At 32.9% G+C, this 23,620-nt stretch overlaps 2 protein-coding genes and 1 long non-coding RNA gene across 4 annotated transcripts; 1 reads left to right on the forward strand and 2 right to left on the reverse strand.

Moving 5' to 3' along the window:
• Positions 1 to 1,085: 1,085 nt before the first annotated feature.
• LOC114277067 (uncharacterized) lies at positions 1,086 to 7,329 on the reverse strand. 2 transcript variants are annotated; one of them, XM_028218891.2, is made up of 9 exons: positions 6,958 to 7,329; positions 6,608 to 6,752; positions 5,742 to 5,910; positions 5,359 to 5,617; positions 3,987 to 4,075; positions 2,986 to 3,168; positions 2,790 to 2,875; positions 2,573 to 2,657; positions 1,086 to 1,832 (listed from the first exon to the last, which is right to left on the reverse strand). In XM_028218891.2, exons 1-9 carry the CDS (start codon positions 7,166 to 7,168, stop codon positions 1,698 to 1,700), a joined length of 1,362 nt encoding a protein of 453 aa, XP_028074692.2. In that variant the 5' UTR covers positions 7,169 to 7,329; the 3' UTR covers positions 1,086 to 1,697. The 2 variants fall into 2 exon arrangements, with proteins under 2 accessions (XP_028074692.2, XP_028074691.2); XM_028218890.2 differs by having other exon boundaries at positions 6,949 to 7,310.
• A 5,753-nt stretch (positions 7,330 to 13,082) lies between these two features.
• Positions 13,083 to 17,675, reverse strand: LOC114277066 (uncharacterized). The gene is made up of 5 exons (XM_028218889.2): positions 16,570 to 17,675; positions 15,345 to 15,453; positions 15,166 to 15,251; positions 14,957 to 15,035; positions 13,083 to 13,343 (listed from the first exon to the last, which is right to left on the reverse strand). The coding sequence occupies exons 1-5, from the start codon at positions 17,538 to 17,540 to the stop codon at positions 13,332 to 13,334; spliced, it is 1,257 nt and encodes a 418-aa protein (XP_028074690.2). The 5' UTR covers positions 17,541 to 17,675; the 3' UTR covers positions 13,083 to 13,331.
• On the forward strand, positions 15,439 to 17,529 carry LOC145823201 (uncharacterized). Its single transcript, XR_014365458.1, has 2 exons — positions 15,439 to 15,576; positions 15,791 to 17,529. It is a non-coding gene; the product is annotated as an uncharacterized LOC145823201 (long non-coding RNA).
• Positions 17,676 to 23,620: the final 5,945 nt, after the last annotated feature.

The following is a 23,620-nucleotide window of genomic DNA, read 5'->3' on the forward strand; positions in this document are numbered from 1 at the left end:
TTGAAACCACTTGCTAAACCAGGCTAGTGCCTTGGGCCATACAGGTCACACCAGTGAAAACAAAATGGTGGTAGGAGTAATTCCCGTATGAGATTTATTGTCTCAGTTTACATAAACAACAGAGCAGTTCAAGATGTCATATTCACTGATTAGCCAATAAACTCGATAGGTTTTCACTGGGAGAGGTTCAAAACCAAAAGCTACCTTCTCTGATGTCGGAGTTAGTCCGTTGTACTCTCTCTCCGAGTCTTTATTGTTGAACGGTGTCTGTTTGTTGAGTCATTCGGTCAATTTTTATTCATGTGGGAGATTGTTGGAAAAAATAATTTTTGGTTACTTTAATTTAATATTAAAGTGTGGTGACTTTTATTAAATATTAAAGTGAGTCACAACCATTTATTGTGTTGGGTCCAAGTGGGCCAAAAAATCATTGGGTTTTGAATAAAAAATTGCCAAGAAATTGCCTCATGATGTTAGATTCATAAATAGGATTTTAAATGGTATTTAAATCATTTTTCTTGGCTAAAGAGTGTGAATCTTTTGGGTATCCAAACTTTTCAATTTTTTGGAATGGGGCTATGGATGCTTGTTAATGGTGTTTTAATGACCAGCCTTAAAGGTTGGAAGCTTTTCTTCTCTCCCTTATGCATGTATAAATTGAGACCCTCCTATCAAGTCTCAATACATAAATTTTTTTGCTTCCATTTTACAAGTCAGTTTGACAGAAAATTCCTACTGTGAGAGTGTTGCCACTGTTTTTGTTCGCTAAGCTAGACAGAAAGTGCTTCTGCCGTAACTGATTTTTGACCATCGTATCCTGAGATACAGACACCGTGATTCCTCAAGCACTCGACCCATGAGGCAGCGAAATCTGTTTTAAGGAAACTACTACCGTGCAGGCTTCGGTTTTGTTTCTTTATTATTTTATTATTTTTGTATATTTCTGTTAAAATTTAATTATAATTATCAGCATATGTTCTTGGTATATAATTTTGATTTCTTCATACATCTATTTATTTAATTTCACAATTTGAACAACATTATTAACATTAAGTGATTATTTGACAGTTTTGCGAATGAATGAATGAACAAACCAGCTAAAATCTCTCTTCATCCACAAGGGCACATCCTAGATTTCCTTGTGGCATTATTACAAGTTCGAGCAAAGAAACATGTATCATAAAATTTTCAATGTCCACAAAAAATTAAAAATAAATAAAAATAAAAATACACCTTGGTTAGTATATCTCAATTGGTGGATCTCATGCAACGTCTTCTCAGCTGAGACATTTATAGACTTGAACAGCAATACGTGTTCATCCACAAAATTAAAAGCTCGATAATCACACCATGTAAACCTTTTATCCTTGTTAGTTTAAGCTTCAGTTAATCGTGTGGTGCAGCAAGGAAACAAATGTGAGCCCCACAGAAACAGAATCAGCAGTTGAGATCAGTGTCATGTATTTATCCACTCTTCAACTTTCGACTTGAGAATTCTGTAGAATCCAGTGGAGATATATAATATCAACTCTGTTCTCATTGTTTTTTCTTCAATTAATCGGCAGATCTCTTGAATGGCTTTGCAAGGGTTGGAATTTCTTCATTTCTGACCTTTTCTTCAATCTCTTCTCTTACCAATTTGGTAAAACGTAGATCCGCCTGCACTGGCCATTGATCTTGGAAACAAGGATATGGAATCACAATTTGTGGCAGTTTTGGTGGCGTTGCTTCCCCCAGCGCTTCAAAAGATACATGCAACCTGCCGCGGAGAATAGGCCAAGAGCAGCAAATGCCATGATTGTTGAATTCTCAATGTTTTGGTAGTAGCCTCTCTGTAACAAGGTAGCAACTAATCTCAATATTTGATGGTAAGCCAGGAAGAAAAATGAAAATTATCACAACAATCAGAGAAAATATTTTTGATGCTTCATAATCTGAAAATAACAAAATGTGATGTGTTTAAAAAGTTGAATCCTAAGAAATGTAGACAAGACAATTATGCAAAATATATCAAATAGCGGAAAAATTCACAAAATCTTAAGGTTTTGATGCTTTCAACCAAAGGATCATTATATGTAACTAGGGCCTGCTTAGTATTCTTTAGGGTGATAGGGTTTAATAATTGAATATGACATGGGATTGGAATTGGGATTGGGATTGGGATTGAGATTGCTTTCCAATTTCTAAGCTGAATTTCAATTTAAGTTTGTCAGATATTCCAGATAATGCCCATTTAAAAACTTTAGGGTGCTGGAGAGAGCCTACAGCAGAGGGCTGGAGTTTGAAAGTATAGAGATAACTGTTGGTCCTTTAGGCACATCATCCAGGTCAAAATCCAACAAAATCACAGGCTGATTGTGATGAAAATTGGAAATTCTGCCGCCAGAGAAACAGAGAAAAGTAAAAAACAACATTGCTCTTGTACATACATGAAATTTTGAGGAGGTACAGGCATATAGCTTTTTATACATCCTATGTGCAGGGTTTATGCCTATTTGGCACCTACGAGTATGATTATGACTAAAAAATTAAAACTCTGGAAGTTTTTCCTACTATGGACAGAGGTACATACTTGCAATAGGAAAAACAGAATTGCTGCATTTGCAGGGGAATGAGAAAGGCTTATCATCCCTCCACGCAAATTGTTTGGTATATACCTGTATATGGAACAAGCAAGCAGGAAAAGTTCCTCTCATATATAGACAAGTTACTGAATGAAATAAACTCCCACCAAACAAAAGCCAAAATCAGTAAGAAATCACAAACAAAGGAGCATTAGTATAATTTACATGGTCCTCAATCTGGCAAGTGAAGGTAAAATCAGGCCAACACAAGCATGAAATAAGCAGAATAGTGCCACAAGAACTCCAATTTCCTGCACATATAAGTACAAGCTATAAAAATTCAAGAACAAGCTTCAGAATCCAAAAAATGGAATGGGAAAAAATTAGTTCTCTAAACGATCAATGAGTAAAGCATCCCCACCTGATAATCATAAGCCACTATGGACAAAACAAAACCCATTACAATGAACCCGTACACCAGGCAATCCTCAGGTTGAATAGATAACCTTCCACTGAAAAACCATGGAAATGCTGTGCTTCCTAGCATCCTAGCACCCAGCAAACAAGGATATATCAACCCTAGATGCACTTCTTGTCCATCAGCCTAAAATCACAAGAACATCAATTGAATAAATTGGCAATTTCCATAAAATTTGGCTACATGGTGCTATTAAAAAATAGGTCTCTCAATTTGCACCAACTGTTAATAAGCAGTTAATGCAGGCCAAAAAGAGCACAAGAAAAAGTAAATATGAAGAGATGGCAAAAAAATACGAAAGTAGTTGATTTCAAGTTAGGACCCGTTTGGGACCTTGCGTTGTCAATAAGAGTCATGTTATGCATAGTTTTTGCTTTAGTATGCTAAAGAGAGTTTTAATTATGTCTGGTTAAGTTTTTAAGAATTAGAGTTATTTTGGTAATTGGAAGAATTTATAGACATGGGCTATAAAGGCCGCTTAGGGTTGTCATATTAAGTTTGTAATTAAGGTTTTACTTATAGGTCTTATTTGATTTTAGATAGACTTTAGATGTCAAAAGTCCAAATTTCCAAATAGGAAGTCAAAATTATATTAGTACAAAAAAATCTCTAAAATGTGTAAAATGTAATGACTTAATTCAATAGAGATTAGTTTTAGGCCGTATTTGGTTCATGGATTTGGATAGGGATTTTGAAATGGAAAGGGAAGGGGAAAAACTAGGTAAAATGTGAGAAAAATATAGCTACTTTTCACATTTTTTTTCTTTCTCTTTTCAAATCCCTATCCAAATTCATGAACCAAACACAACATCAAAGAATTTTTCAAAGCTTTGAAGCTTCTTTCACATTCAACAGTTTCTAGATGGCAAGGAAACAAAAATGATCCATCAGAAACCAAACTGAAATCAAATTTAATTCCACTCAGATTGAGGTCAAGGGTGTACCACTATAGTGGGAGCCCACAGAATCCAGAAGACAGCAATGGAGAACTGAACACAAGCTTGTGCCCAAGCCAAAAGCCATACCCGTTTATCTAACCAAAGAAAGAAACCATTGATTGGGTACATAGTTTCTCAACCAATAACAGGAAATTTATAATCTGTAATTTTTTTTTTTTTGAAGTAAATCCACTAACCAAAAGAAGATTAAAAGATTAAGAAGAAAACTCAAAGAGTTAGAACAAGCTAAAACTTATAGCTTAAACACCCACTTCTCAATCCCAAAACAAAGGGAGAGGAAGACAGTTGTTGTAGCATTCTTAAAATTGCATAAACGATGGTCCAAAAGCTACAGAATACAGGCTAAAACAACCATTTAAAAGATTCTAGGGTTATCCTAATAAAAATAAGATCTCAGCCCTTTATATAAGATTAATCTAATGTTATTATTTTGTCCAACCAAATAAAAGATAATTAAGGCCAAGTTTGGCAAGTTGAAAAAAAGTCAAAAAGTCAAAAAAGATACTCAAAAAGTTAAAAAATTATCACTATTCACCAAAAGTCAAAAATTACGACTGCACAACTCCCAATCCTAATTTTCCCCTACAGACTAATTTATACAATTTTTTAATACACATTTTTCTATAAAAAGTCAAAAAGTTAACCCAAACAACCATATTTTTTTCCTCAACTTTTTAGTCCAAAAAGTCAAAAAGTGCACTTATTTAGGACATCCCAAACAACCCCTAAATGACTAATATGCCCCTAAAAGTAACTGGCTTAAAAATCACATGACCTTTTTAAATTGATGTATAATGACCAAAATACCCCTCGAGAACTTAAATGACTAATTGCCAAATCTGCAAATACTAAGATTGCAAATAAAAAAAAAACACAAAATGGCCTCATGAGCTGATTGTAGGTGGATCCCAATGGAGTTTCTACTCATATAGCTATTACTAGGATTTTCAACCCACGTGATTTGCATCACAAAGTAAATTTTCAATCATCCTTAGGTGTTGCCATATGTACCATGGCGTCGCCTTTCTACATCCATATCATGCAAAATAGGAATTCATTTGAAAACGACTTAGATAATGACCATGGTGCAAAAGGTAAGAATTGCTATAAGAACACAAACTATGGCCACAACACTCATTTAATCTTTTCTTTGTTTTACAGTAATAAGATCTTTGTAAATTTACACCACTTAATTTTTAATTTCAAAAAAATTGAAGTTCCCTTATAAAAATTTTATACCCTGACCACTCAACCTTACCTAAGATTTGATAAATTCTCATCCTGCCAGCCTTCAAGAATTTCATCTTATCTAAGGAAAATTAAGATAGCAGACTGAAAGTAAGGATGCATTTCATACCACCAAAGATGTGTGCATTGAAAGATATCCTATAATCCTTGAGTGATGCTGTTCGCAGATCTTTTTTCCATCCTCGAGTGATAAAAATGATGGAGAGAATTGCCAGAAACACTGCTGCAGTAGAAGCAGACAGCATAGTTTTGTCCACGTAACTACCAACCAACGAATTTGCTATCACTTGGCTACTGATGAAAGATGCAGATTCAGTGAATGTCATTAACCAAAACAAGTCATTCAATGTGTCTTGCCTGTACACTAGCTGCAAAGAAATACATGTTTAGGATCTGGAACAGGACCGGCCAGTTTCATGTAATAGAGTTTCCAACACCAAACATGCGGCCAATGTCTAATCCAAAATTGAAAACTGGTTTTTTAACACAAACCTTGTCATGCTCAACCACCATCCATGTCTCAAAACTGAATGAAAAAATTGAACTGGCAAGTGAGAGACAGATACTTGCTAACCAGACACTTGGATGTGCAATAATTCTCTTCCACACTCCAACAAAGAGGTGCAGCATGCAAAATATCAAACAAACTTTCTTTTGACCTCTGCATTAAATGATAAATTGCACTATAACTTAGCAGAAAAAACAAAACATTGAAAATGGATACAATTTAGTAGTATACTATGCCTTGTAACCCCCAAATTAGAAAGCATTTCAATAGAAATAGCACTCAATGAAGTGATCATACCGTAATCAGTAAAGCAAGAAACACAAGACAAGCTGTGTAGTAGTAGCACACACAATAGCTCTATAACTTATCAGTAGAAGCTACAGGCATGAATGCTGGTGAGACGGTTATCAACTTATTAAGTTGAAATAACAACACAAAAGAACCTGTGCAATCTTCTTGGCGAGGCAGAATTGCATACAAGCAGAGTACATAGTCCAGAAGTATATTTAATTAGTTTCGAACAAACTATCATGCATTTTGAAATCATTGCCATGCCATTTCGTGAATTTCTTGATGTTATCACCTACTTATTCACCGATTACTCCAGATATTGTGAATAATCTCTAAATAACCTGAAATTTTCCAAAAAATACAGAAAATGCTTTGTTTGCTTCACAATTCAAATCAACCATCTCACTGATTTTGTTATTCCTAGGTGTATGCATTTGCAAGAATGAAGTATATATGTATTAGACCACAAACCTATTAACTTTGCATCAAACAAAAAATAAAAATAAAAGAAGAAGAAACAAGAAACAAGAAACCACAGGCAACAACAATATGCACTTACATTAAATCAGAAAGCATGCCTAAGAAAGTACCAAGGAAGAGAGCAGCTGCATAACCAACACACAGAGACAACACCATTTGCTCCCTACCAACACCATAATATGACAACTCATACTCTCCAAGCACTGACCACAGCCCTTCCATCACTGAGAGAAACATAGAAGAAAAAAAACAAAAAGATAATCAGAAACTGATAAGCAACTAAAGCAAGATCAAAATCTAGGCTTTTAGCTTAATAACAAGTATATTGAGCTTTTAATTTTTAAAATCTCAAGTTTTCTTTCTCATTTTTTCATTATTTTTCTCATCAACCAAACTGAATGGCACTCTTTAGAAACGTACAATGCAGACCTGAAGAGAGAGAATAGAGGAGAAGAAAACTTCTCTGGAAACGAAAGAGAGAAGAGGGAAGAGAGTGATCGAACGGAGTGCGAGCGAGAGTTCTGTTGGAATTCGACGAGAGCTGAGGTAGACAGAAGATTGAGAGGGAGCAGGATACTAAAATGAATACATATAGCGCCCGATTCGGTTCCCATACGTCGGTCACGATGGTTACTCCCATTGTTTGGGAAGAGAGAAAATTAGGGGAAATTTTCCAGATCCCAAAACCCTAGTTCGGGAAATCGAACTGGTGCTTGCGGAGAGAGAGAAGTGTCTGAAACAGCTTTACGCGTATCCTCGGTTCATTTTGAAATTTAGGCAAGTGTCTCTTTCACGTAAATTAGAAAAATGTTATAATCATGTCAAAAAGTTAATAATACATACGGCAAATTACATAATACATACGGCAAATTACATATACCTTGACATTTGATTAAATTATAAATATCTTTGAAATTTAAAAAATTATAAATTTTTTTCTAAATGTTATATTTGCATAATAAATTAAGGAGTAATTTGTTATAAAATATAAATTTCAAGGGACAAATTGCTATTAAAATACAAACTTCAATAAGTGAGATGTAATTTCCGAAACCTCAAGAGAATATCTATAATTTAACCAAATCTTTGCCCTAATACATAATGAAAATTAAACCTCCGATCTCGAAGGAACACACTCACACGCCCTAAGTTATATCTACAAAGGCAAAGTCTTGGGTTCACTTGCAATTTTTCATCATAAACTTCAAAATTTATCCCCTTCAAAATATTATACAATCCTTTTTTTTTTTTTAAGTTAAGAATCTATTAGTAATTTATAGAAAAGTGGTAAAACTAGAGCTGTAAATAAACTAAATTGTTTACTAACATGCTCGACTTGGCTCAATTTAACTCGTTAAGGGTTCGGTTCGATTCGTTTAGTAATCGACCTGAGTTTAAATTCGAATATTAAACTCGTTTAGTAAACAAGACGAGTTTGAGTTCGAATAAGTTTGGCTTGTCAAGTTCGACTCGTTTATCTTTATTTAAATTATATAATAAATATATTATTTATATATTAAATAATATGCAAATATATAAATAATAGTATAAAATATTAAATAATATAAATAGTATTAAAAAATATCTTATCGAATAAAACGAGTTTCATTAATATTAACAAGTCAAGCCGAGACAAGTTCAAGCTCAAGAAACGAACTCTATAAGCAAATGAGCCGAGATTGAGCTTAACAAAACTCAACTCATTTACAGTCTTAGATAAAACATGGCTACAAAACAAAACTAAAAAGAAGAGTTTTGTGCTAATTAAAGTAAAAAAAATCTTGGAGTTCTTATGAAATTTGAAAATATTAGAAGCGATCTTAGGGATGTTAAATTGGGTGGATGAATCTTTACTTTCTATAAAAGATTAAGGGCTGGTTTGGTATCATCTACAAAAGTTAAAAAGTCACTAAAAAAGTAAAAAAGTTCACACTGTTTGGTGGGAAGTCTGTGAGTTCAAAAAAAATAATAGTGCAGCATAGTGCTGCAGTACAATTTCTCTGCATGCAATACATGGCTCAATGTAAGCCACACATTCCCATAGAAAACATAAATTGAAATGCACAGACAGCCTGTTGCATGTGTCAGTAGGGGTAATTCTGTCACGACTCGCTCCCCGTACTCAAGAGTTAAGCATCATGATGGCCAGTAACTGAAGTTACCTACGGCCAATTCTTAAACAAATAAATAAACGCAAGCAGAAGAAATATTTCAGTAAGGGTACCAAAATAATCATTGGAGCTTCTATTTTTATTACAAAAAGTATTGACCAAAAAGGTCGATATTTACATATAAAAAAAGTGCTATGTATGTCTATTCCGCAGTCTCGCATCTAAGACTTTCCAGAAGCTATTTCAGAATTGCATGTTTCCTGAAAATTAGTAAACAACTATAAGCACATGGCAGAGTGAGAAATATTATACCAAGAGTATAAGGGACACGAAATAACCATGGATAGTTAATTAGGCCAAAACATTTATATAAATAAATCTTTTGAGTAACATAAATCATTTGAATAGCAGAACTGAAATACATAGATTATGTAAGTAAATAGCCATAACCATAGAACAGAACAGAGGTCACAGAAGTGATAGTCAGAACAGAGGTACGGATTTAAGAGGTGGCTCGTACGGATTTTAGAGGTGACTCCCACAATAGTGTAGCACTTAGTTCCGCACAGCACTTTGGTCCACACAAAACAGAAGTCAGTGGATCCATGACAAACAGAGGACCACAAAGTAGTCAAACAGAGGCCAATGGTTATTTAAGTCCCCCAAGGCGTAGGACTTCCGTGGTAATACTTACAAAACATAATTGTGTATAAGGTCATAGCCAAATATTCTTTAAAATATAAACAAATATATCCATGAGTTTCCTTTTAAGGAAATAGAGTTTAGGAGATAAACCACGTAACTGAAACTTTTATGAAACATAACTTTTATTAAAAACATAACTTGTATAAAACAGATTTTGGTAAGTTAAAACATACGTAAAACACATTTTGATAACTTAAGACATAATATAACTCACCTTAACTTTAATATCTCACTCTTTCTTTCAATTATTAAACACCCTTTCACCTTTCACCATTTCTTCCTCTTTCTCTCCTCTATTTTCTTCTTTCATTTCTTTCTCTTTCTTTTCTTTTCTTTCTGTTTTTCCTTCTTCTTTCCGTTCTCTCTCCTGGCTCCTCCGTATTTATAGAGGAAAAAGGACTGGCAGATTTCAATAATAATTACAAAGGCTTATTCTTATTCTTAATAGATATTTAAGATAATTATCTTTTAATCTAATATTTTAATATAATTATATAAATAAAATAATTCTTAATTAAATTATATTTTATTGTATACTAACAGATATTAATTATTTATTTTAATATCACACTCATTATTATTATTATTATTATTATTATTATCTATATTATTATTATTTATATTTTGATTCTTAAATTTTTAATAATTATATTATTTTACAAAATTACACATAATAATATATAATAAATTATATATTTTCAGAACTGAGATTAAATAATATTAGTATAAATTTTACAGAATAATTAAAAATCTGGGTTGTTACAAATTCGATAATTTTGTTAGTTGATATAATATTTTATTACACATTTTTTTTTATAAAAAATCAAAAAGTTATCCTAAATATACATATTTTTTTCTTCTACTTTTTTAGCAAAAAAATCAAAAAGTACACTTATATAATTCATCTCAAACAATCCCTAAATTATGTGTAAAATATATAATACATTTATTAAAATTTTAGAATAATAATGTTTTTATTTAGTAATCTAGTTGGCAAATTAGTGATTCCATTTGCACTTTGTCACTAAAATAAAATAGATAAAGTATAAATAAAATCATCAAATAAGAATATTATTATTTTAAAACAATCAATAATATTTACTATTGTTCTAAAAATTTAATAAATGTGTCATGTACTTTATACATGATATGATTTTTTTTAAAAAATTTAACGAAAATAATTAGTTTTAATGAAATAATACTTAAAGAAAGTTAACGGCTGAGTTTTGAAATTTAAAAAAGCAAAGTAGAAATGAGTGATAATATGAGGGGAATGACTGTAATTTACCTTTATTTTTATTGATCTGCTACGATGAATTTGGGCCTCAGCTTTATCAGTCCAGACCATTGGTGTCTGGAACCAAATGGGGTACTCATGTGGGCCTGTGGAGGTACGAATGGGCTAGCAAGGAGCAGTCTCCCTCTACTCCTGGATCACTGAACTGGACCTATATCCCCAACTTTTACACTGGGAATGGGTGATTTGGTGAGAAATAATAAGAAAGAAAATTATTTTCCTATATGTTTGGTTTATAAGTTGAGTGAGAAAAGATGAGAAATTGTTAACTTTTTTACTAAGCCTATTTCATTTTTCACTAAAAGTAGTGAGATTTGGTTAGAAATAATTTGTTCCTTGAAAAAAAAAAATCTCACTCATATTTCTTTCTTATATGATGTATTTTCTTACTCATCTAATATGATAGTGAGAAAATACAATAATTTTTTTTTTCTTTTTCACCTAAATGAAACATCCTAATCAATTTTTTTTTTCCCCACACCCTATCACATGTCCCATTTCTGATAGAGGAGTTTTGTTTGGTTATGGTTTTTAGAAAATAGTTTTCAAAAAAAATTATTTTTTTATTTTTCGTATTTTAATGTTTTCCATGATTTTTTTAATATTTTAACAAATTTTTTTTAATTTTTAGACATATCTAACATAAATACACTTAAAAAGTATAATATTTGTGAATTTTTTTTTAAAAAATACACTAAATACAAAAAAATAAAAAAAATTATGAAAATTCAGTACATTTTTCATATTTTTGTGTATTTATTAATTTTTTAAAATATTTTCTCACAAATATTTTACTATTTAGATACATCTAAGTAAGGTGCATTTAAAAAAGTAAAAAAATTACTTACAATTTTAAAAATATTTACTAAAAATACAAAAAATACAAAAAATAAAAATTTAATTTTTTAAAAAACTAAATTCAAAAAACTAAAACCAAACATTCTAATATCAAGACGATCAAGCTAGGACCTTTGTAGGCTCATCAAGTCTATTTTGAGGGAGTGCCTACGATTCTCTGTATACACAGTAATTTTACGTTGTCGAGCTTATTTAGGCTTTTCTTGCCTGGCTCCACAACAGATAATGCGAAACCGCATTTTCATATAATAAAAATAATATATATATTTTTAACTTTCTTAAATAATTATTTACAATATTTTGAATTTAATAATATATATATTTATACTAAAAATTTATTCAAAATAAAATAAAATAAAATATTTTTAATTTTATATTATTACTCAATATTAATTTTTGAACCTTATGATATTTTTATTATATTTTTCTCTATATTTTTTTTTTTGTAATCAAATTACATTAGAACATAATATTTTCTGTACTAAAACCCAATAAAAAACCATGGGTTTGCTTCCCATCACAAAAGAAAATGTGATGGATATACGGATGCTATACACCTCCATTCTTTTTAATTTCTCTTCATTTTTATCTTCTTTTACTCTTTTCTCATTTTTTTCATAAATTAGGCCTAACTTTTCCTCACATTTTATCATCTTTTGCTTCATTGCTTCTTCTTTCTCTCTCTCTCCGTTTCATCTTTCTCTATCTCTCTCCGTTCTCTCTCTTTCTCTCCACCTCTCATTCTCCAAACTCTCTTTCGCCTTCTTTATCTATGTTTTTCCTCCTCTCCCAAACCCCATAGCCACGGCCTTAACCCACACTATTACCAACCCGTGAACTTCTCCACCACCGGCACACTGTCAGACCGCCGCCACCACCATCACCTAATTCCATTATCATCTAGAACCACCATTTACAAGATCTATAAAAAAATAAATTTAAATTATTATTGTTAAAAAGTCCTAAATTTTTAAGCACTGATCACAAAGACGCCAATTATGCCTACCAATCGACATCCTAAGCTTATTAAGTTCGTTCTCACAGGCTAAAAATTCAAGCACCTTTTAAATTGACCATTCATTCTATGTAATAACTAATTGTGCATTACAAAACACACTTCAACAGAAAATTCACAGAATATTTTAATTTTAACCACTAAAATGAATTATCAAACAGCCATAACATGCATTTCTGCATTCTTCTGACTATCTAGTAGGAGTTCTGTCATCTCATGCTGGCTAAATGTGTTAGCAATGATAATAATAATAACATTAACAACAACATGAGGGAAAACCAAAAAAATAATGTTCATTAACATCAATATTCAAAAAATATAAAGCCCATTTGACACAATAATTTAGTATCACAAACTTTCATTAGCGACACTGTAATCTATTTAATCTATATTTTCAAACTTTCCAATGTTCTTATCCTATTTTAGGAGAGACAATTTAAACTTCTCGGTTTGTTTTATGTTTTGCAAGAAGACACAGGAACAGCAAACTGGATGCATGTATTTGAATCGCTAATTATAGCCACCAAAAATATCTATATACGTACACACACACACACACATATATATATATAAAGAAACAGAAATTTTTCTTTAATCCAAATTATCAAATCTTTCCCAGTAAACCCCATGAAAACCAGGGTTATGAATTCCAGGAATTAAGTTACCATATAGACACGTGGCTAGTTCTTCATTTACACAGAAAAGCACGATATATATATATATATACTTGGTTATAGCTGCAACTGAAGCTTTGAATACTTGAACCAAACTCCTAATCAAAGTTTCCCATTGTTGTAGAAGCAAACAGCAAAGGATGTCACTCTTTCTCCTGCATATCAAAGCCCAACCGAGTTACTGAATGAAAAATTGTCATTTTCAGTAATTTTGATGCTACAACATGAGCCACCAAACAAATAGCTAAAACCAAAAAGTGGAAGGGCAAAATGGGAAAAGGCAAACAATTCATCCAGTTACCAAAAAAATTTCAGTCTTTGATCAAGGTTAACTGATCCCACTAAAACTTCTAAAAATAGTTGGGTTTATACAAAATTTCGAAGGTTTGAAATATTTACAATCAGCTTCGCTAAATTCTTTAAAAATTAAAAGGTGGCAATTTTAACCACAAAAGGGTGATGAAAAGTATCACAAATAGAACAAGAAGTTTAAAACCAATTCAAAGAAGGTGATCATTTGTTTGAAGTGATTGGAACCATGCATGGATTGTGTGTCAATCTAAAAGAACAAAAATGGAGGTAGAAAGGAGATAACCACTTGCAGGAGTTTCTTCTTCAACCCAATAAATAAAAAAGCAAGTAAAATAAGTCTCCAACTCTAAATTTCTTCTGGCGGTTTAAAATTTGTCCAATTTTTTAGTATTTTAAAAGAAAATATTGTTAACTCAATTTTGTAATTTTATTTACATTTGTTTAGTTAGTTTATAGTTCGGTTAAAAAAATTATTAGCTTTATGAGTTTATCTATACAAGTGGTTTGATTGTGATAAACAGAACAGATCCAGTATTATGATACTTTTGATAGACATTAGACAATGTTAAAAACCACTCCACAATAGCCTAAGTACCCATAAGAACCAAGTTATGAAATCATTACAAAATTAGTTTTTTTAACTCATGTGCCCAATTCCCACACCACAATAGAAAAATTCTCTGTATGTTTTCTCTTCAAGTATGATGAACTGTCTATTTATATTAATATAGTTAGATAAAGGTTCATATAATGTTAAAATCTTCCACATTACCCATGAGAAAATGAAAAAGATGGAAGCTGCAATACAGTATTCGAAAAAATAGAAATACGAGAAAGAGCAATAGAACACTGATAATGAATCATGAAAATATAAAATGTGAGAAGAAACACTAGATACCTTAACCCAGTAAAAGGTTTCTAGAAATAAAGAAAACAGAGATACTGTTTTGAGCTACTACATTCTTGCCATTTAAAACTGGTCAACAAAAAGCCAAAAGGCAATAATGATGACAATTTTTTTTTTGTGTCTCAGTAAAAGTAGACATCCAAATGCATATCCATATTGGTAAGGATGTTATGTAATGTACCATTCCATGCAAGAAGATTCGAAAACCTATTGAAGGCAATTCATTGGCAATGAACTACGTATTACGATAACAAAAAAAATGTAAATGAAATTACATGAAGAGAACTACCAGTCCAAACCTATAGCATGAATGGTCTAATTTATCTTATGCTGTTTCCGAGGAGGAATTGTAATAAGCATTTCAAGAAGAGATCGCTAGTACATGGTCAATTTGCAATGCAAATAATCTTTTGACTAATACCATACAGAATATGTTCATCATCAACATGCATGTGTCAAAGACTATAAGGCTTAACACCAATCATGATTTGTGAACATATCTAATACTATACAGCAAAATTACAATAACAAATGAATCCATGTACATACTTTGTTTGTGATGTTTGAAAGCTCAACACTAATCATCCTGCGTTCTTCATCACAACAAGGCTTCAGTTCTTCCGCCAAACTGCATGAAAGGTAAGAGAAAGAAGTAACAGATAAATTAAACTAAACCAACAGACAAAAACCAATCTTTAAACCCATTAGGCCATTACCACTTGTTGAACAAGTCTCTAGAAAGTGAAATTAATTTTTACCTTTCATTTTTTGTACCAGTTTGCTTATGTAAATTGGAAGGTAGATTAGTATATGATCTTCCATCTGAGAAAATCTGTTTACCATCCTGTGGCAAGAGTTATTCAAGAAATACAATTACCAATTTTCAATGTAAAAATTATTCAAAAGTAAAGAAGCAATAGATGCTGAAGGAAAATACTCCTTTTGTGTCATCCCCCATCCATCCAGGAATGCTCCTTGACAAAAGGGTTATATATTGCTCCATAGCCACCTCTCGGTTCATGTCCCCAAGCTGTTGCCAAGTATTCCTAAGACAATATAACCAGTTTGCCTCATTAATTACACAAAGAAGCTGCAAATCTTATTATCAAAACTAAAAGCCAATTACACACCAGAATATAAATAAGGAATAAGGATGAGCAATAACGTAGGCCATGTTTGTTTGGACGGACTGGATTAGCATTCTCAAGACTCATAGTCCTAGGACTACAAATCCGTTAGATTATATATCCTATCTTAATTAATAGTCAAGTTTAAAATAATTAATCCGTACTTCAATTGTTTAATCAAACATCGGATTAATAATTTTATTGGACTATTAGTCCAATCCCAAGCTCATGTCCACCCAAACAAACATGACCATAGTGTACAAGTAAAGTCCATTTGCTTTATACCTACCTTAACTTATGTTATGAGTTTGTAATTGGGAGAGGTTAGTATGAAAAAAGGCAAGTAGACAGGATGAACCCAACTCTGTGATTTGTTCTCAGAAGTAAAATGGATTAAAAACTTAAGAAAGGTAGCCATTTTTAAGCATTCCTTTCTTCTTTTCATTCACTCAAAGATTCATGTAGAGCCTAAACCATAAGGAACCATAGGAATTCATCTAAATTTTTTGTTGAACATCATCTTGGCATAATAAGGGATCATTTCAGAGTCAAGAATTATGAAACTACTAAGTAACAAATACTAATAATAAAATTAATAATAAAGTAAACATGCACATATAAGTTGGTTTTTAAAAATTTAAGAGTCATTTTCCTGTTTAAGAAACCTAATAAGTATATCCCATCCTATCAGATTGCACCCATGTCAATCTTCAAACTTCTCAACTAGTCCGCATTGATTATCTTTCCAAGATTGAACCTATCAGCCATAGTTCTATTCCGAGAGTCTGCGCTTAATCATCCTAATACCAAATTATGATTTTTTTTTTCTTTTTTTAATTATCATTCAAGTCTACTAGTTTAGTAAAATCTCTCTCTCTCTCTCTCTCTCTCTCTCTCTCTTATACCTTCATTATCAGCTCTGTTTTATTTATTCACTATTTGTTATACCTGTACATTTGGTAAGCATTAGAATAAAAACAAACTAATTATTTATATAACCCATTATATTCAAGAATCAGAGGCGAAGCTTACTACCACTTTGCACGAGCAGAGACCTTCAATGCCATCGGCTGTGGCACGCAACAAGGCCCTTCAATGGCAACCTTATGAAGCCCAATTAACTGCCTCTTCGTATCACTATCAATGCTCGAAATCCGATCAGCATTGTTCTTAGAACCAACAAACACCACCGCGGCGCCAAATCGCTTGTCCAGCTCTGTTCTCTCTATCCCCTCCCAGTCATCAAACAACCCTTCTTCTTCTTCTTCTTCTTCTTCTTCATTCTCACTGCTCTCTATACCAACACTCTCATTCCCCTTATTATCGTCACTCTCCAAAACCCTAGCCTCTTCGTTTTTCTCCTCCTCCACGGCCGATTCTATCCCAATTTCTCGAAAATTCGCTCTCTCTGGACTTTTTTCAGCTAGGTCGTCCGATTCTATTCCGATTTCACGAAATTCGTCTCTCACGTAACTTTCATCAACCAAGTTCTTCTCTTCAAGTTCCTCGGTAAAAACACTATTTTTCGAACCCTTATTTTGCGAAACTTGTTCACTATCATCAATCTCATCATCGATTGTTTCAACCCTAGACTCTTCCTCTTCGAGTTTGTTAAATTTAACTGCTTTATCCACAAAACAAACTCTTCTCTCGCTTTCGGGTTCCCAAATTACCAATTTTTCGCTGCAAAAAGCTGATTCTTCGACCGACACCGACACCGATACCGACACAGACACAGAGTTGTCTATAGTGTCATCATCATCATCACAAGACGACGCCATTGAAAATATCTTGGTGAAAAAGAAAGAGAAGAGGAGAGAAAGAGCGACAGTGAAGAGGAGTTCTTGAAAAATCTCCATTAATGGAGAGAGAGAGAGAGAGAGAGAGATGCGAAGAGTAGTGGAATTTGGGTTATTGACGATTAGAGAGAGAGAGGGGGGGGGGGGGGGTTTTGCAGAGCAGAGCAAAGTATCTTCCGGCTTGGCTTTTGCATTCAGCTTCCACATTTGAATGTCGGTCCCACTTTGTTTGCGAAAGATCGGAAAAGAGGGGGGGCTGAGGTGTCCGAAAAGGACTGCCTCACTTTCCTCGTTATGACGATAGAGATAGATTTGGGCCCGTTTGGCCGAAGAATCCCGCTTTTATATGGTTTATTTAATTTCTGAATACCTAATTTATGTTGAAGGGATTTGTCAAAAGAAAAAAAAAAAAAAAAAAAAAAAAAAAAAGATGTTCAAGGGGCCTATCAAATAAGGAAATTAATAATTTAGTGAATCAATTGTTATCTTAAGATAAACACTATTTAAAGGGTAAATTATACAAATATATATATATATGTGTGTGTGAGATCACTACAAAAAAATGGGGCTTAAAAGACGGAACTATTTGCGACGGTACACTTACCGTCGCAAAAATACCGTCTCAAAAAATCAGAGTATTTGCGACGGTAAAAAATACCGTCTCAAAAAACAGAGTATTTGCGACGGTAGAAAAATACCGTCGCAAAAAAGGAGAGTATTTGCGACGGTATTTTCTGCCGTCGCAAGTACTCTTCTTTTTTTAGACGGTATTTTTCTACCGTCGCAAATACTCTGTTTTTTGAGACGGTATTTTTTACCGTCGCAAATACTATGATTTTTTGAGACGGTATTTTTTACCGTCGCAAAAAGTCACTTTTGTGGTTTTTTTTTTAAGTGAATATTTTTAAATTTTTAAATATTTTTTTTAGATACACTTTACTTAAATGTATCTAAAAAAAAATTTATGAAAAAATATTTTTAAAAATTAATAAATACATACAAATATAAAAAAAAAATGTATTGAATTATTGTATTTCTTTTGTATTTTTGGTATTTAGTGAATTTTTGATTTTTTTACTTTTTAGGTGTATTTATGTTAGGTGTGTCTAAAAATTAAAAAAATTAAATATTAAAAAAATTCAGTAAAAATAATATAACATGGAAAACAAGAAAGTATAATTTTCTCAAAAGAGTTTTTGGAAAACTCTAACCTAACATAGTGATTGTGGTTTTGAGACAGCTTCATATATATACAGTCACAAAATAGTTTGAATAAATTCAACGGTATTTTTCTGTCACAAAAAAAATAAAAAAAACGATGTCGTCTTACTCTTTTAATATAACATCTCTTTTTATTCATTTTTTCATCTTCTTATCTCTCTGTATTTATCTCTCTCTGTTCTCTTTATCTCTTTCACTCATCACTCTTCTTTCTCTGTCTGTCTGTGTATCTCTCTCATTTTCTCTCTGTGTCTCTCGCATATCTTTCTTCTCTCTATCTCTTATGTCTTCTCTCTTTATCGCTCTCGCTCATCTTTCTTCTCTCTATCTCTCTCATTTATTTTTTTCTCTCTCTCTCTCTTATTTATATCTCTCTCTATCTCTCTCGCCCATCTCTCTTTTTTTGTGTATCTCTCTCGCTCATCTCTTTTCGCTCTATTTCTCTCTTTTTGTCTATCTTTCGCTCATCTCTTGTTTCTCTCTCTTTTTCTATCTCTCATTCTCTCTCTCTCTCTGTCTCTTTTTCTGTTTATCTCTCTCTCTCTGTCTCTCTCTCACTCTCACTCTCTCTCACTCATCACTCATCTCTCTCTGTATGCTTGTCTATTTGTGTATTTCTCCCTCATTATATTCGTCTTGCTCACTCTCTCCCTCTCATATTCTCTATTTATCGAGCTTCTCCTCGATTTATCTATCTTTTCTCTCATCTCTTTTCTCTCTGTCTCTTTCGTTCATCTCTCTTCTCTCTATCTCTCTCGTTCATCTCTTTTCTCTCTCTGTCTCTTTTTCTGTCTCTCACTCTCTATCTTTTTCTCTCTTTGTCTCTCTCTCTCTCTCTAACTCATCAATCTTCTTTGTTTGTCTGTCTGTCTGTCTCTGTCTCTCTCTTTCTCTCTTTCATATCTCTTCACTCTATCTCTCTCATCTGTCTTCTCTCTCTGCCTCTCTCACTCATATCTCTTCTCTTTATCTCTCTCGCTCATCTCTCTCTGTCTCTTTCTCATTTATCTCTTTTCGCTCTTTCTCTCTTTGTCTATATCTTTTCATCCATTTTTTCATCTTCCTTTCTGTCTTCTCTTTCTCTCTCTCACTCATCACTCTTCTCTCTCTGTCTGTTTGTCTATCTGTCTCTCTTCTCTCTATGTCTCTCTCTTTTTCTGTGTCTCTCTCTCGCTCATCTCTTTTCGCTTTATTTCTCTCTCTTTTTGTCTATCTTTCGCTCATCTCTTGTTTCTCTCTCTTTTTCTGTCTCTCCTTTTATCTCTCTCTCTTTCTCTTTCTCTTTCTCTCTCTGTCTCTTTTTCTGTCTATCTCTCTCTCTTTGTCTCTCTCTCACTCTCACTCTCTCTCACTCATCACTCATCTCTCTCTCTGTATGCTTGTCTATTTGTCTATTTCTCTCTCATTATGTTCGCCTTGCTCACTCTCTCTTTCTCATATTCTCTATTTATCTATCTCTTCTCTCATCTCTTTTCTCTCTCTGTCTCTTTCGTTCATCTCTCTTCTCTCTATCTCTCTCGTTCATCTCTCTTCTCTCTATCTCTTTTTCTGTCTCTTACTCTCTATCTTTTTCTCTGTTTGCGTTGCTCACTCTCTCACTCCCGTCTTCTCTATTTACTGAGCTCCCTTTCGATTTATCGATCCACTATAAGAAAATGCACTTTTAGTGACCACTTTGTCTCTCTCTCGCTCATCACTTTGTCTCTGTCTGTTTCTCTCTCTCTCTCTCTTTATCTCTCTCCTCTATCTGTCTCTCACTTATCTCTCTCTCACCACCCATCTTCTCTACTATATTCACCACTACTGCAAATGTCATTCCACTACTACCACTGTTGTCACTCCATCTCCACAACTATCATTACTACCATCATCGCTACCACTCCACTACCACCACTACTACTACCATTACCTCTCATCTACCACCGTTATTCTATCTCCTTTACTACTACCACAACTTCACCACTTATCTCATTCACTATCACTACCACCACTACTATCACCTCTTATCCACCACTTTCACCACTACTGCCATTTCTATCCTCTACCACAAAAAATTAGTTCTTGATTTTTAGTATAAAAAAAAAAATGAGTCACAAAAAAATTATTTTCATTGACCACAAAAAATTAACTTTATTTTAATGGAAAATAGTATCCCTACTTCTACCAAATAAAAAAAATAATAATAATTTTTTATTCATTAAAATAAATATGAAACAAATAAATTTTCAACCTTACTAAATGTAAAAAAAAAATAAAATTCATCAACTATAAAAAAAAAATTTATTTTAATAAAAAATAATTTTTTTAACAAATCTTCCGTTGCAAAAAAAAAAAGAATCATTTTATTATTTAAATATTCATTTGTAATAAAAATAAAAAAAATTCCAAAAAAATTTCCATTCCCCCCCCCCTTTTTCCATTCCCACTCGGGTTCCCCTACCCCAAACCCAAAATCCCCAATGTCAAAAATCCCTAATCCCTTCCCCCTTTTCCATTCCCGCTCGTTTTTCCCCCCTCAACCAAAAATCCCCAAAAAAAACCCTAATATGCACACAGCTCTCTCATTCCTCTCATTTCATCTCATCTCATCAGTCTCTTTCTCACTCTCATTTTCATCTGCACAGATCGACTCCACAACGATCAAACTCGCAAGATCGACTCCTCACCGATAGACCTCACTCTCTCATTGCACCGATCGATCTCATAGGTAAGCTTCTCTCTCTCTCTCTCTCTCTCTCATCTCATCAGTCTCTCTCTCACTTCATCTCATCAGTCTCTCTCTCACTCTCTCATTTTCGTCTGCACAGATCGACCTAGTAAGATCAACTCCTCACCGATCAACCTCGCAAGATCGACTCATCACCGATCGACTTCACGGATAAGTCTCTCTCTCTCTCTCTCACACATCTCATCAGATCTGTTATTTATTTGGAATTAAATATGTTCATTTCTGTTAGGCAATCAGATCTGTGTGTGATTTTTTTTTTTTTATGGCAACAGATCTCTGAGTTGGAATTAAATCTGTTGATTTCTGTTCGAAATTAAATCTGTGATTGGAATTAAATATGTTCATTTCTATTAGGCAATCAGATTTGTGTTTTTTTTTTTTTTTGTGGCAACAGATCTCTGTGTTGGAATTGAATCTGTTGATTTCTGTTTGGAATTAAATCTGTGATTAGAACTAAATCTATTCATTTATGTTTGGAAGTAACCTTTCTTAAACATTTGAAATAGAAATCCTGGTTAACATCATGTATGTTTACAGAAGCAATCTTCTGCCTAAGCACTCTTTCCATGGTGCATTTTTGCATCTCGTCATGTTTGATCTGTTTTTGCCCGTGCTATCTTTATATTGAACTTCTCAGTCATTTATTTACCTTGAATTGATTCTTGCAACTGGAACTTCAGGAATATTGGTACCGAAAGTGAAGATGAATATGATTGATGAATGTCATGAATCCCTTGCGGAAAAGCTCAATCATGCCCTCAAGAGAATTTTGCACTTGATTTTTCTTATTTTCCTGATCTGCTTATATCATGCTTTACATTGATGTTAAAACACATTGCATACAGGCTTCTGTAAAGGAAGAAAAGAAATGCGTGAAGCACTGGGTGAAAAAAGAAATGAAGGGACTGTACAGATGTGAAGCCCAGCGTGCTCGGAGAATTAATGCCTTTACTGGTCTATCTTCCATTCATATTATGCAAGCATGCTGACCATTGGAGATGTTCTGATTTTTAGTATTGGTTGAAATCCGTGCATGGTTATGACTTCAAATGACAGCCCTTGTTTCATTGATATCTTATTTAAATTTTGTTCATGCAAAAAATGCCCTTGGTCTAATTTTCTGTGGGATTCTTGTTACAAGTATATGTGATCTTTTATTTTGACATTTTGTGTTTCAATCTGGTTTTAGATTTCAGTTTTTATCATCTTGGAATCTAATGAGCTACTTTCTAGGTCAGTGCATCAGTAATCACATTTTTTATTTCTTTGGTAGCATAATATGCTCATTACAATTCTAGTTTTAAGCCTTTGTGTCAAATTTGAGAGTTGTCTAAATTGGCCTTCTGGTTTCCTCTATCAGTTAATTGTAGAATCACTTGAATGGATTGTACCCTGCTAATAATTTGAACTCTCTGTTTTAAAGCTGATTATTTTAGTATTATGATATTGGATTGTCATATATGAGGTTCTTAATTTCTGTGAACCTGCCAATATGTATTCTTCATTTATTTGGATTAGATTGTTCTATTGTATACATAACAGGCATGGTAAAATATATTCATGAAAATGATCATGAAAGATTCTCCACTGTTAGATTACACATATAATAAAACCTCACACATTAATCAAAGGACAAAAAATCTTCATGAAACATTTCATGATATTTTTTTCATGATCCCTAATATTATTCAAGAAATTATCATATTAGTTTTTAGTTAAGTGTCTGCTGTGATACAATCATACAGGAGGACATCAATAACCAATGAAACTAACAATGATGGTACGTACTAAAATCCTAAAATATCTTTATGCTATTTTATGTTTTATTTTTACTGGTCAAAAAGGGTAGGAGGGAAAAGACCAAGTGGTGTCCCTGCATGGAGAATGGGCCTCTATCCAATCATAGTTGGACTAGCACTAGTAGATTATTGTTATTTAAAGTCCTGTGCAAAATAAAGTAATATAAGCAGATGACTTATAAAAGAGAAACACATAGGCTTATTTCTTATTATCTCGTCAAGGGATGCTACTATTTGTTCAGTATCATCATGTTTAGCCATGGAATTGATTGAAAGTGTCAGCCACTAGGCTATCCCCAGTTAATGTTTTCAAGGACAACTGAACATTGTAACCTAAATCTTTTTGGCATGAGGAAAAAGAAAAGAAAATAAAGAAAAATGGGGAGGCGTTATGGATCAGTTTCATAGGATAATAAAACATATACCTTAGTTTTTTATTCGAGAATTTGTAGTCTGCATTGCGGGATTCCTGCAAGAAAATGCCTGCATTATAATTTCTGATATTGTTTCTGAATGGTGATTAATAGGGAAGAACTAAT

Source organism: Camellia sinensis, chromosome 4, assembly GCF_055761805.1.
Source record: "Camellia sinensis isolate YWXY chromosome 4, ASM5576180v1, whole genome shotgun sequence".
In the NCBI taxonomy this organism is placed as follows: Eukaryota; Viridiplantae; Streptophyta; class Magnoliopsida; order Ericales; family Theaceae; genus Camellia; species Camellia sinensis.

Coding starts and splice junctions, on each gene's coding strand:
- LOC114277067 (XM_028218890.2), bottom strand. CDS start 7,168: ATGGGAGTAACCATCGTGACCGACGTATGGGAACCGAATCGGGCGCTA. Junction 2,876..2,985: donor TAGTGGCTTATGATTATCAG/GTGGGGATGCTT, acceptor TTATATGTGCAG/GAAATTGGAGTTCTTGTGGC. Junction 1,833..2,572: donor TTCTGTTTTTCCTATTGCAA/GTATGTACCTCT, acceptor ACCTTGTTACAG/AGAGGCTACTACCAAAACAT.
- LOC114277066 (XM_028218889.2), bottom strand. CDS start 17,540: ATGTGGAAGCTGAATGCAAAAGCCAAGCCGGAAGATACTTTGCTCTGC. Junction 15,252..15,344: donor TGGGGGATGACACAAAAGGA/GTATTTTCCTTC, acceptor CTCTTGCCACAG/GATGGTAAACAGATTTTCTC. Junction 15,036..15,165: donor ACTGGTACAAAAAATGAAAG/GTAAAAATTAAT, acceptor CCTTTCATGCAG/TTTGGCGGAAGAACTGAAGC.